This window comes from Myotis daubentonii, chromosome 1, assembly GCF_963259705.1.
Source record: "Myotis daubentonii chromosome 1, mMyoDau2.1, whole genome shotgun sequence".
NCBI lineage: Eukaryota > Metazoa > Chordata > Mammalia > Chiroptera > Vespertilionidae > Myotis > Myotis daubentonii.
The window spans coordinates 145,723,813-145,737,784 of NC_081840.1; the positions used below are offsets into that span (position 1 = coordinate 145,723,813).

The window sequence follows — 13,972 nt, forward strand, 5'->3', positions numbered from 1 at the left end:
ACGTCACTCCTTCCGGTCCGCCGGATTATGAATGACGGCCGGCGGACCGCTGTTTCCCCGGACACGCAGCCTTCTGTGGGTCGCCAGTGCTTCCTGGCAGCTAGGGGTCCGCTGGCGAAGACTCGGGCGGCGGCCTCGGAATCCCGGCCCGGGCGCGGCGGGCAGGCGCAGGCGGCCCGCGCGGCCCCGACACGTTCCCGCGCCCTCCCTGCCTGGCCGCGCGTCTGCGACCAGGTAAAGAGGGCGCTCGGGCCGCCGGCTCCGCTGTCCCCGCCAACCCCCAAGGCTCCTCTTTGCTTCCCGGGCGACAGGGCCGACGACGCGAGGGACGGGCCAGGGCGCGGAATTAGTGTTGTGGTCTCTGTCTCGGGCCCCTCCTTGCCCACGGGTTCTGAGCGTGTGGGTGGGGGCTCCGGGCTCCCTGCGCGGTAGGGGGAATGGAGCAGCTTCTAGTCGTAGGAGCCGGGCCGTTAGCCGTTGCGCTAAGTGTAATTTTAAGACCTTTCATCGCGCTTTAACTTCCTTTCCATCGGCGCTTAGTTTTCCATCCCAGCCCTTCCTGATGGGAGGAAGCAGTTCTCTCGGTGGGCATCCTGCTTAACAGTCGCTCCAAAGGGTTTGTTCCGTGTTGGTCCATTTGCTTCTGCACGCCATCAGTGTTGCACTTCGGTGTTAAACTTGAGCAAAAAATTTGCGTCTAACTTGCGTGAAAGTTGCTTTGGCTTTAAAAACGTTTACTAATACACGTACTTCCCATCCCAACTCGACCTGACTTGGGGATTAGGCGACTTGTTTTGCCACCGTCCCATTCCTGTCCTAAGTTCTTGAATGTCAAGGAAATGCCAGCATTTAATAATATATTAAATTATTGATCAAGAAGCTGCAATGCTTTTTCTAAGCTTATCTATAGAAAGTGTTTCAAGGATAAAAATGCAAAAGCTGGTAAGAACGAATGATGTGACAAATTTGAAACATGTATACACGATCATTTAAATATTGTGAAAATAAATTCTTTGTTATAAATACAACCAAGTGATTTGCTGTCATATTTATTTATTTATTTATAAAAGATATTTTTATTGATTTCAGAGAGGAAGGGAGAGAGAGAGAAACATCAATGATGAGAGAGAATCGTTGATTGGCTGCCTCCTGCAGGCCCCAGTGGGAATCGAACAGGCAACTTGGTCATGTGCCCTTGATGGGAATTGAACTCGGGACCCTTCAGTCCACAAGCTGAGGCTCTACCCACTGAGCCAAAGCAACTAGGGCTGCTGTCATATTTAATAAAGCATTAAGCTATGTGAGTTTTATTTTTTTTAATTGCCACACTACTCAGGATTGCCTTAAGCATGCTCAGTATTTGAAATTGTGTTTGAGTTCTACCTGAAGGCATCATTTTAACAGGTCTCACTTCAACAATGAGTCTGAAAAAAATCAGATTTGAAAATCATTTTATCAGCTCATTTATTTACTAGTATTCATACTTCTAGTTGTATGCTTTAAACAGAGTTCAAACTTATGTAGTAGTGGGCCCATCAAGTTGTGTTTTTGGTGTGTTTTTTTTAAAACCTGTGTTTAAATATGTAGCTTCTGTATGACCTGTGATTTGAAATAAGAATAACTACTGTGTATCCAGTTGGCTTTTATAACAACAATTTAGCGGAACTTGAAACTCTCCACATTCTGAGGCTAGTCAACTAAAACATCTGTAGTACATACCTAGCTCTCTAGTGTATATTCTTTTTATCTTCAAGTTCAAAATAGCTGCCTCAATTCTGTTATGGTTAGTACTTAAAATGCAAAGAGTGAAACCATTTCGATCATAACCAGCTGTAGGAATTTAGTAATTTGATTTCAGGCTTGCTGATGTTTCTAACATGTTCGCATTTCATGCTGTGAATCCCTATTAATTATGAGGTCAGGCTTAGCTAGAGGCATTATGATTCTCTGGCAACAGGTGATTCCCTGATTTTCCGGGGAGAAGATGACACACTTCCTTTATGGCTAAATTTACAGTAAGCTTTTTTTCCTTTTAAGCATTTTTTAATTCACTTCTAGCCCAGATAAGAAAACACATAATTACAGGATTTTGTTTTCTAGAACTTAACTGTAGGCATCCCCACATTACAAAGTGCAATGAGCACTGAAATAGTTCAGACTTTTTTTTCTTTTGTTAACTTTTTTAATATTTAAGGAAATTAGCTGCTGTTGATCTCTGTAGGGGCAAGTTGTTTGTTTTTTAAAATCTATATTACTGTAAGAAAATAGGGGTGACATTTGCAACCAAATAGTGTTATTTTGTGAAATGTTTAAAATACAAGTTAAGTTCTAATATCCATAATGTTGACCATTTGATGTAGTGGAGAATTTAAATTTAAGTTTTAATTTCTAAGAAAGTAAAGAATTTGAATTGTTTTCATACTTGTAAACTGTGATGAGCTATTTTGTACAATATAAGCAGTTAATGTGAACTTAGGGTATCATTTATATTCTATTGTGTGACTTCCTAGATACCAGCCTCATTAACTAATAGGTTTTTTTCAATATTTGGGGGGAAGGGGATACCTTTTCAGTTCAACACGGACCCCTTACCTTTCCTGAGAAGAAGTTTGAAATTAGAAAGCATAACGTGAGCTTCCCTATCAAAATTTGTGTATTTTAATAGTGTCAATGGATAAGGAATTTGGTGATTAATTATAAAAGAATAATAGCTAATATTTACTTAGGAACTTACTATTCTAAATAGGCGTTATTCTGTTTTCACAACACACTATGTGGTAAGTGTTGTAATTATTGTCCCCATTTTATAAACGAGGAAACTAAGGCACAGAAAACTTTTACATTGTTTTTAAATATCAAAACCAGAATTTACTAACCCTGGTTAATCAACTCCAGACTCTAGACTCTTATCCATTACTTTATAATTATTGGTGCATAAATATTCTACTTGCTAAGTCAATATGTAAAATCTAGATTCCTATTTCTCTTGCCTGAAAGCATACATAAAATCTTTTATGCTTTTCAAAAATTCCTCACGTGAGGATATGCTTTTATTGATTTTAGAGTGAGATCAATGTGAGAGTGAAACATTGATTGGTTGCTTCCCAGAGGTTCCCCAATTGGGGATCAAACCTGAAGTATGTGCCCTGACCAGGAATCGAACCCACAACCCTGTGGAGGGGACGACGATGCTCCAACCAACAGCCACACCAGCCAAAGCTGTGCTTTATTTATTTATATGTTTGGATAGATTCTAGTTATTCTTTTTGCCAGTCCAGCTCACAGAGGTGATCTTATTTCTTGATTTTAATTTATACATAGATGGCTATTAAAATAGATGTATTCATTTGGGAGAGAGAATGGTGTCAAGAAGAATGGGGTTCATGTATCAAGACTAAAGTTCTTTTTTTTTTTTTAAGACCAAAGTTCTTAATAGTACTCTCATTACAGTTATTACTGATAGTCATTTATGTATATCCATTCATTTTTTGAACTAAATTTTGAGTACTGTTCATTTAACATTGGAGATGTTATGTCAGGTAATCATAATAAAAGGCTAAGAGGTGTCACAACCAAAACGACCAAACGACCGGTCACCATTAAGTGCATGGCACACCTCTTGGTCCCTCCCCTGCAGCCCACAGGCTCGGATCGCAGCAAGGCTGGTGGCTGGCGGGCGGGTGCAGCGTGGTGTGCCCAGGTGGGCAGGGCTGCAGGTGGGGTGGGTGGGCGGGGCTTTATGGATTCCGGCGCTGGGCCTCTAGTAAACGCTGTAAAGTAAAAGGGGCTAGTGAGTGAGTGCAGTGCTTTTTCATTTTAGGTTGTCAGGAGAGGCTGCTCTGAGTTAATATTACAATGAAATGAAGGAGCACACCATGTGAATATCTTGAAGAAGAGCATTCTAGGTAGAGGGAACAGCAGATACAAAAATGTTCATGTCTGAGCGTTGTTCCTGGCATCTTCCAAGAACAGTAAGGAGAACCAGCTGGACAGGAGTGAGCAAGAAGGCAGAGGGGTAGGAGATGAGGTAAGAAAAGAAGGATAACTAGGGTCACATTAGGCCCTATAAAGGCCATGTTAGGAACTTGGAGTTTACTGGGGATGGTTGTGAGCAGGGGACGTGATCTGATTTATGTTTTTGAAGGATCACCCTGATTATTGTTGGAGCACTTACTGTTTTGTGGAGAGTGGAGGAAATAGTTAATAGGCTTGTAGAGCTGATGATGACTTAGATTACGGTGATAATAGTAGAGGTGCTGAGAAGTTGAATTTAGCATATATTTCAAAGATAGAAATAGTAGGTTATGAGAGGGAATAAAGGAGTTGAGTTATGAGCCTGAACATCTGGGTGAAGGGTGTTCCATCTTACCAAGAAGAGGACTAGACTACTAAGAGAAGAGGTTTAGAGAAATGTCCAAGGTGAGATGTCAGGATACAGGAATCTGAAGTTCAGGGGAAAGGATATAGGTGAGAAATACAGGCATCATAGATGATATTTAAACCTCTGGCACTGGAGATCACCTATAACAGGCCTGTTATATTGTGAGTTGTTGGCCCATTAGTGGGTCTTGAAATCAATTCAGTGAGTACTAACCAGAACTAAAAAACAAGAAGAAACACAGAGTAAAAATTATTAGCTATCTCCCACATAGGAGATTTCTTCATCATTATTTTATTTAACTTTTATTCAGTGTATAATGAGTTGCATTATAAAATGTATTTCTCATTGTGTGGCCTGACCAAATGTTTGAAAGCCAGTACTCAAAGGAGTGAATGTAGTTTGAGAATAGGGCAAAGCATTAAGCCAACGGTCCCTCAGAAGTCCAAGGAATATCCAATGAAGAATCAGGAAGAAACTATCAAAGCACTTAATCCAGTGCTAAGAATAATAAAATGCGCCTGCCTTTAGAATACAGGGTTTTTTTTTCAATGATTGCTTAAAATAACATAATTTCTAATGACTTTTACTTTGGTAATGTTGCGTATATTACATTCTGTTCAGTCGGCTCTGACTCCTGGTGACTGAATGAGTGATGTCCACAGTGTCTTGTTCTCAACAGCCCTGCTCAACTCCTGGAGGGAGATTCATGCCTATGGCTTCTTTTATGGAATTAACCCACCTCATATTTGGTCTTCCCCTTTTCCTACTGCCCTCTATTTTTCCCACTATTAGTGTCTTTTTAAACACTAGATTGCCCAAGGAAGTCATTTTGACTGCTTTTTAATTTCAATTAGAAAAACAATTATGTATATAAGGACACAATGTCTTAGAACTTTGTGACTTTTTGTACAACATATAAATGCGTTTATTAATAATTGTAGTTACCTCCAACCTCCTTCATTTCCGGTATATATATATGTGTTATACCTATATTGCCCCAAAGCAGTCATTTTGACTGCTTGGGAAATTTTAAATAATCAAATGACTCTTATTATTGAATTGAGTAAATTTCTTATATGACCAGTTCGGCTCTGTATTGAAATAACAGTTTTCATTTTTTTTCGATTACCGTCACATGATAACATACAAGTACATGATAAATTGTCGACACTTGATAAGTTGCAGTTGCTCAATAAGCTAAACTAGTACTTGTTATTCGAATCTTTATGCAGTGATACTTGTTCTAATAAGTTGTTTATTTTATTTCTTTTGCGCCCTAAATTCATGAAAGAAATGTCGAATAGAAGTGAGTTATTGGAAAAGCTAAGGAACATAAGTGAAGAGTGCTCCGATATTATTCTTTCACAATGCAGTCATTTTGACTGCTTTTGGGCAATATAGGTGTATACTAAATTTCAGTCTTTCTAGTGTTAAAGAATCCGGCCTATGATTATGCCCACAGTAGGATGGCTTCAGTTTTACTCTTGCCTCCAGTGATGTTTCAGGCTTAATTTGTTCTAGGACCCACTTGTTCATCTTCCCAGCAGCCCAGGATATCTGCATAGAGCTCTCCTCCAACAGCATGTTTCTTTCCTATCAGCCTTCTTCACTGTCCAGCTTTTACATCTGTACACAGTAATTGGGAATATGAGGGTGCGGATGATCTTAGCCTTGGTCTCTAATGACTCAACTTTGCTCTTGGTGATCTGTCCTAATTCTTCTATTGCTGCCTTCCAAGTCTCAGCATTCTCTTGATTTCTTGGCTGCATTCATTTGAATTATTGATTGAACCAAGGTAAGCAAAATCTTTAACAATTTCAGTTTTCATTGTCTGTTAAAATTGAGTATTCTGTAGTCATAATTTTTGTCTGAATGTTTAAATGCAGTCCTACTTTGACTCTTCTTTCACTTTCATCAGAAGCTGTTTCAAATCATTACTGCTTTCTGTCAGTAGGATGGTGTCATTTACACATCTTAGGTTATAGATATTTCTTCCACCAATTTTCACTCGTTTGAGCCTAGCCCATTTTTTCACATATGTTCTGCGTTGAGATTAAACAGGGAGATGAAATGCACCCTGGTCTGACACTGTTGCATATAGGAAACTGAAATGGTTGCTGCAATAAAATTTCAATATGCTTCAATTTTTGAAATTTGGAGTTTATAAAACAGTGGTATTTACGTTAGAAAAATACCAATTCCTGAATGTTTTCAAATAAGATTCCATTATAGGTTCAATTAAATCTTTTGGATTGATGTATGGTTCTCATGTAATGGAAGTAAAGTGTACTTTCAAGGATTGTGAAGATTAGAAGTAATATCTAAAATTCTCTGTGCTTAGTACATGGGGGAAAATAAAATGTAGATAATATTATTTAGAATTGTATTCTATGTTTATTCATTTATCTATTAAGCTCCTATTAAATTCCAGGCATAGTAATATTTTCTTACTTGAAAACAAATCAACTATTCAATATTTTATTGCAGTTATATACTTTTTGTTTTTTTTATTATATAATATACTAGAGGTCTAGTGCATGAAATTCGTGCACGGGTAAGATCTCTAGGCCTGGCCAGCGATCAGGGCTGATCTGTGGGGCAACTGGCTGGGTGATGGGGTGGGGGGCGGCCCTTCTGGCACCTGCCTTGGGCAGCCTGGCACCGCCCACTCGCTGACCCTGCTTCCCACCACCGGTTGCCTCCCTCTGCGGGGTGACCGGCGAGGCAATGGGGGGACCCCTGCTCACACCTGTCTTGGCTTGCCTGTGGGCTGGGGGCAGCTCATTCATTGAGCATCTGCCCCCTGGTGGTCAGTGTGTGTCATAATGACTGGTTGGTCAATTTGCATATTTGGCTTTTATTATATAGGATAATGTATCTATTATGTAATATTTAGTTGCTATAGATCCAGACTTGATTTTTAAGCATAAAACTTTAAGATTTTTTTTTTTTGCTTCTGGAGAATTGTGCTTATTTTCAATATGTTTCTCTCTCTCTCTCTCTCTCTCTCTCTCTCTCTCTCTCTCTCTCATTTATGTTAGATAAGAAAACACCTATAAAACTCATTTCCCTTTTCATATGTGAAATTTTTCAATTTATCAACACTAAGATATATTAATTAGAATGAGAATGCAAAAAAAGTCTAAATGCCTACAATATTAAAATTATGGCTACTTTGTTTAAACTATCTTTGAAAATTTCCAAGTAATGAAACCAAGGCTTAAGCATTTTTTTTAACTTCTTTATTCCCCCTGCAACATTCCCAAGTGAACTGGCATGTCCAGAGAAGAGATGCACACTCCATCTCTCTGTTCAGCTCCTAAAGTTCATGGTTTTGTGTGCGGCTTTCTCACTTCATTTCAGGAATGTAATATGGAGTAAACAAGGGCTGGGTCCCAGAAGCTCTGGGGACCCAGGAGACGATTCTACAGAACCTACCTACCTCTTTAAAGCTCATGACACAAGATTAATGAACAAAGGAATTTTCTAGATAGACATGGAGAAGGAAAAGAAGAATTTCTTTGCCTATGGTATTTGCAAACTTCAAGCATGTTGAAAAATTAAAGGCACAGTACAAGCCCAAAACATAAAATTTGTACAAGTTTGTTAATACTAAATATTTATTTTAGGAATTACATTAGTACTTTAGGAGGAGAAATTGCCCGAGGAGAGTAATTTTTTTTTAACTCCGAGATCATTAAGTAACATTTTTAATTCCCTAGGAAGAAAACATCAACATCTGTATTGGAAAAAATAAATTTTGTTAAGACTCAATAGTGCTTTGCATTTTCTCTCAGGCATCTCATTAATTTTTAGATATCTCCATGGTTAGATTATTACTATTCTATCTCATTGACATTTAGCATTTATAAGTGCTTATGGAGAGAATAGTCTATATAACAGGTAAAAGTCTGTTCTCAAGGTTCTTTTGTGCCTTAGAATTGGCAAATATACATGAACCTTAATTTTTTAAAAAATTTCTACATTTCCTAAATCAAAAACTGTAACATAGCACAACATTGCTTTCCAGATTTTTTTTGTTTGTTTAAGTATTAGGACTGGTCTCATAATTACTGTTTCCTAGATTGCTGGGCAAATGAAATCCATTATGTTTTATTTCAAATCTGGTTCTTGAAGCACTAAGGGACCTTTTTAAAAAAACATATTCTGCCAAACCGGTTTGGCTCAGTGGATGGAGCGTCGGCCTGCAGACTGAAGGGTCCCAGGTTCGATTCCGGTCAAGGGCATGTGCCTTGGTTGAGGGCACATCCCCAGTGGGGAGTGTGCAGGAGGCAGCTGGTCGATGTTTCTCTCTCATTGATGTTTCTAACTCTCTATCCCTCTCCCTTCCTCTCTGTAAGAATCAATAAAATATATTTTTTTAAAAAAGGAAAAAAAAAACAAAAAAAACCCCCACATATTCTTATTGTTGATAGTATTACAGATATCACCTCCCATTTTCTCTGCCTATACTCCCCTCCTCTCAGTCCCCATCCCCCCACCCTATGCACTTAGGGATCTTCTTTATAGTAACCCACTGTCAGAAGAAGTTAAAAGGATTGGCAAATTAGTCAGCAATAGATTTGTAGGGACAAATTCTTCAGAGACTGTCCATTTCCTAGAAAATGGTTTCTTTTGCCTGTGGGCTTTAATACTCTTTTTTATATAAATCAGCTCTAGATTTAAAAAAAAAAAGTAATTCAGCTCAGGGAAAAATGGTTTCCATGGGCTAAAAAGTAGTTGCTTTTATATTACATGAAATAATTTTTCTAGCCTAAATAACCTTTTAAAGAAGTAGCAAACCATGGTGCATATGTGTTACGTTTTAATAAAAGAAATATAAAACAGCATCAGAGATTATTTGCATTATTAAGTGGTTTTCTGAAACAGTATCTTAGTAACTATGTACATTTGTTATAATGGGTTATTATTTCTTTATTAAAAAAGTTGAGAACCAAAAGCTTAAAGTGTATTTAACTATTCTGCTTTTGATTTTAAAAAACGGAATTTAGAACATTAAAGGAAATTTAGTATGTTGAAGGTTTCTTAAAATTTAGGGTATGTTAATATTTCCAATACACTCAACAGAGGTGCATGTGTACTTTTTAAGGGCCTTTAAAATAAATTTCCTCTAATAATACTGTCTTCCTATTACTACGTGCTTCCATGGTGAATGCTTTCAAAGAGTGCCATCTAGTGTTAATTTTTGAATTGTGATTTATGGACAAGAGCATGGGGAATTTTAGACCTAGGAAATGTGTAAATCAAACAAAAAGTTACAATTGACAAAAGTCTTAGACTATGACTTGAAAATACCATCAATAATTAGACCTCAAAATTGTGTATGTTTGCATCTTTAAAAGCGAGTGTGTAGATTCATCCATGCATTCATTCAACAAATATTTCTTGATTCTATATATAATATATATAAAGTTGGGCCCTGTTTTAGGCATAGGAGTGAACAAAACAAAATTTCTAATTATGGAACATTTTAGTTTGGACAGACAAAATAAATATAAGGTGCCCCCAAAATGTTTACACACACTGAATAATTCTAAATGCAGTGTTTATTAAAATATATTTCATTTTCAAAATTGAGCTATTAGCTATTATAGTGTGTATACATTTTTAGGGGACACTATAGATAGCATGTTGCAACAGTGATGAGAGCTATGAAGAAAAGCATAGAAGGATAGAAGGCTTTATTTTTTTCAGGGAGGGTGGGTGTTGGGGTTCCAGATTTAAATATACTGGTAGTAGCCAGGGAAGATCTCAGAAGTTCATATTTGAGTAAATGTCTGAAGGAGATGAGGGAGTGTTCCAGGCACTGGAATCATCAAGTGTAAAGGCCTTGAGGTGGGAATGTACCTAATATCTAACAAGGCACTTTGGCTGAAGCAGTGAGCAATGGGGAGAGTTGCTATGAACTCAGAGACAAAAAAAGATTAGGTCAAGAGATCTTTGTACACCATTCTAGAAACTTTGCCTTTTCTCTGAGTAGGATAGGAAGATATTGGAAGGTTTGAGCAGAGTAGTGACATAATCTTACTTTATTTTTGACAGGATCACTTTGGCTGCTATGTTGAGAAGAGACTAGAGGGGGAGGTAGGATGGGAAGCAATGTTAGGAAGCAAATGCTATAATTAATAAGAGGGGTGATGGATTAGTTGCACACCCCCTACTAGAAATAAGCCCACAACTTGGGCATGTGCCCTGACCAGGAATCAAACAATGATCTCCAGTTCAGAGGTTGATGCTCAACCACTGAGCCACACCAGCTGGGCCAAAATAACTTTTTAATGGACTGGTTATGGAAGTGTGAAAGAAAAGAGAATTAACAATGACTCCCAGGTTTTGGCATAAGCAGCTAGAAGGATGGTGTTCTGTTATCTGAGACAGAAAAGATACATGAGGAACAGATTTGGGGGTGGGGAAAACAAGGAACTTGATTTTGGATATGTTAACTTTGAGCTATCTCAGTTACCAACATCTAAATCAGCGGTTCTCAACCTGTGGGTGGCGACCCCTTTGGAGGTCGAACGACCCTTTCACAGGGGTCGCCTAAGACCATCGGAAAACACATATATAATTACATATTGTTTCACTATACTTTAATCATGTTCAGTTTGTAACAATGAAAATACATCCTGCATATCAGATTTTACATTACGATTCATAACAGTAGTAAAATTACAGTTATGAAGTAGCAACGAAAATAATTTTATGGTTGGGGGTCACCATAACGAGGAACTGTATTAAAGGGTCGCAGCATTAGGAAGGTTGAGAACCACTAATCTAAATTATGGGGAAATTCAATTTTTTCTCTCTTGTGATTCAGCATGCAATAGCTTACCACATAACAAAACCCACTTATTTTGGGAGAATCCATTTCTCCTGAGGAAATAAATATATCCCCCTTGATTATTATGTCCTAGGGTCATAAATCAGAAACAGTGTGGAGGACCAGCACTGTCAAAGCGTCTCAAGGCTATCAGCCCCAGACAACTTTCAGTATTCTTGGGAATTTCATATTTTCCATTCTATTCATGTCTTGTCCTCACCTGTAGTGAAACCTCAGAATACTTGGTGGGGAGGGCTCTATGGCAAAACACCTGAGCATGCTCATTTTATTTATTTATTTGCTTGTTAATCCTCACTAGACGATACTTTTTCCATTGATTTTTCTTGAGAGAGTGGAAGTGAGGGGAAGAGACAGAGAGAAAGAAACAGGGATGTGAAAGACACATTGATTGGTTGCCTCCCACACAGGCTCTGGCAGGGGCCAGAATGAGCCTGCAACTAAGGCATGTGCCCCCCCAAACAATCGGGAATTGGGAATTGGAATCGAACCTGGGACCCTTTAGTTCACTGGCCGATGCTCTAAGCACCTTGCACCAGCCAGGCCGAGTTTGCTCATTATAAAGGAGCTCGGTATAAAATCATCCCAAAGATTAGTTAATAGCACAGGTGGAAATATTTGTTTTGGAAGCCGTGTATTCAATCCAGGAATAAATTCATGTAGAATCTTTTCTATCACAAATCCTTGCTGATTTTTAGAACATGCTTTAAAAATTTCATCTTTTAGCTTCTAAATTATTATATTCTAAGGCCTATAACCACTTCCATTTATGCTTCAGGTGAACCAATGAAAGAAGAAAATGAAAGGCATTAAGAAAAGTCTTACAGAAGAATATCTGTACCTGGACTTTTCTCACCAAATAGAAGGATGCATTTTTCCACTTCATACATCTGTAACTTTATTTTTGTTATCATACTGTGACTGCAAAATCTTTAAAGTTTACTTAGTACTCACAAGAGAAAGTACAGATGTTTCACTACTTAAAAATGTACTGTCACAGGATGTCCAAGTACAGATTATTTCAAAGCAAGAGCTTCCACCGATAGTCCAGAATTGCTGCTTACCTGCAGTAGTAGAAAGACCAGACAATTTCTGTAGAGCAGGACTTGCTGTTGTACTGAGACACATAATCCAGAAATCATATGAAGCAGACCCCTCGAAGAAGGAAGTTTTGGAACTTCTGGGTTTTAAAAAGACTTGCTTGAAAGCCTGTGCTGAGGTAAGTATAATGTCTCTCTTCTGTTATTAAAGCCATATAGAAATTACACATTCACTTAGACATTTAACTTTCTACTGGAAATTAGAACTTCATTTCGTTAAAAAAAACCTACACTAACCAAAGAAATAAAGTAGCCCATCACGTATGCCAATAATTCAGCGCAGTATTGAAAAAATATGAATTTAAGATTTAATGAATGAGGCTTGGAGATATTATTTTAGAGCATTACTTCTTTTTTCTTAATCTTTTAATTACATTGAGAATTTTTAAAGGGAACTTTTACATATGAACAGGAGTTTAAGTAGCAATGCTTTGGGAACCCACCTTTTTTTGGGTGGTGGTATACTTTAAAAGCTTTGGGAAGTAAGGATTTATTTAGTAAGAGGATCCAGGTGGAGAGCATATATTCCAGATACATGAATGCTAAACCTTCAATGTTTGATGTTATCACTTCTGAAGTACTATAAATATGTCTTCATATAGCATAATAGCGTAGCCCAAGAATGGTTCACATCAAGACAAATTCGCTAAACCAGCTTTATTTCCCAATGAAAAGTTACTTTCCTTTAAGCTATGTTGAAAATAAAGAATTATTTCATTTCTTGTTTTGCTTTGTAGGTTAGTCAGTGGACCAGGCTATGTGAACTCACCATCCCTTTAGCTATTGAGAATTTTCTCAAAGAATCCTCTGACCGGCGCCCAAGCATCCCTGCAGAAATACTGCAGCTGGAGAAGAAGCTTAGTGAGCCTGTTAGAGTGCACAACGATGACAAGCTCCGTCGGCAGAAGCTGAAGCAACAGAAGGCTGCCAGAGTGGGGCCTTCCGGTGTCAAGGAAAAAACGAAGAGCAAGGCCCAGAGACAGGAAACATCTGAGGAGTTGGACCCTTCGTCCAAGAGCCTGGAACTGAAAGTGGCATTCTCAAAGCTCACAGTACAGGAAGAAGCAGCTGCCGCCCCCAGGGAACCGGCTCACATAAGAAAAGCAAAGGCCTCTGACCTTCCGCCTCTGGAGCATGTGTTTGCGGAGGGCCTTTACTTCACTTTGACAGACATCGTGCTCTTGCCCTGTGTCCATCACTTTTTGGTAAGATTGATCTGGAGTGGGTACATTACTGTGAGATCAGTGTATAAAATTGCTTAAGTTTGAATCCCAATTCCACTTCTTATTATCGTTATGCTCCTGGGCAAATTATTAATATCTGTCTCCATTCTCTAATCTGTAAAATAGGGCTAATATAATAATAGTACCTATCTAATAGGACGAGTGTGAGGAATAAATGATAACTTGTATGAATTGTGGACAACAGTGTAAGCTCTCAGTAAGTATAATTATGACTTTAAATTTTGAGTTGTTAAAATGTTATCAATTAATTGTTATGATAAGTAATTTCAAATTGCTATTGTGATTCCCTTTTAATGCTAGAGGTTCCACTGTTCAAGCACTTAAAATTCTTGTCAGCTAGCCTGGCCTGCGTTGCTTAGTGGTTGAGTGTCAACCTATGAACCAGGAG

General features: G+C 38.2%; 1 protein-coding gene across 1 annotated transcript in view; it reads left to right on the forward strand.

The window, feature by feature from the left end:
• The first annotated feature begins 8 nt into the window (after positions 1–8).
• Positions 9–13,972, forward strand: part of GSTCD (glutathione S-transferase C-terminal domain containing) — a 145,040-nt gene continuing 131,076 nt past the window's right edge. The window contains exons 1-3 of the mRNA XM_059661643.1: positions 9–234; positions 12,019–12,459; positions 13,078–13,545. Of these exons, the coding sequence (XP_059517626.1) occupies positions 12,040–12,459; positions 13,078–13,545 (888 nt within the window). The 5' untranslated portion in view covers positions 9–234; positions 12,019–12,039. The remainder of the gene's footprint in view (positions 235–12,018; positions 12,460–13,077; positions 13,546–13,972) is intronic.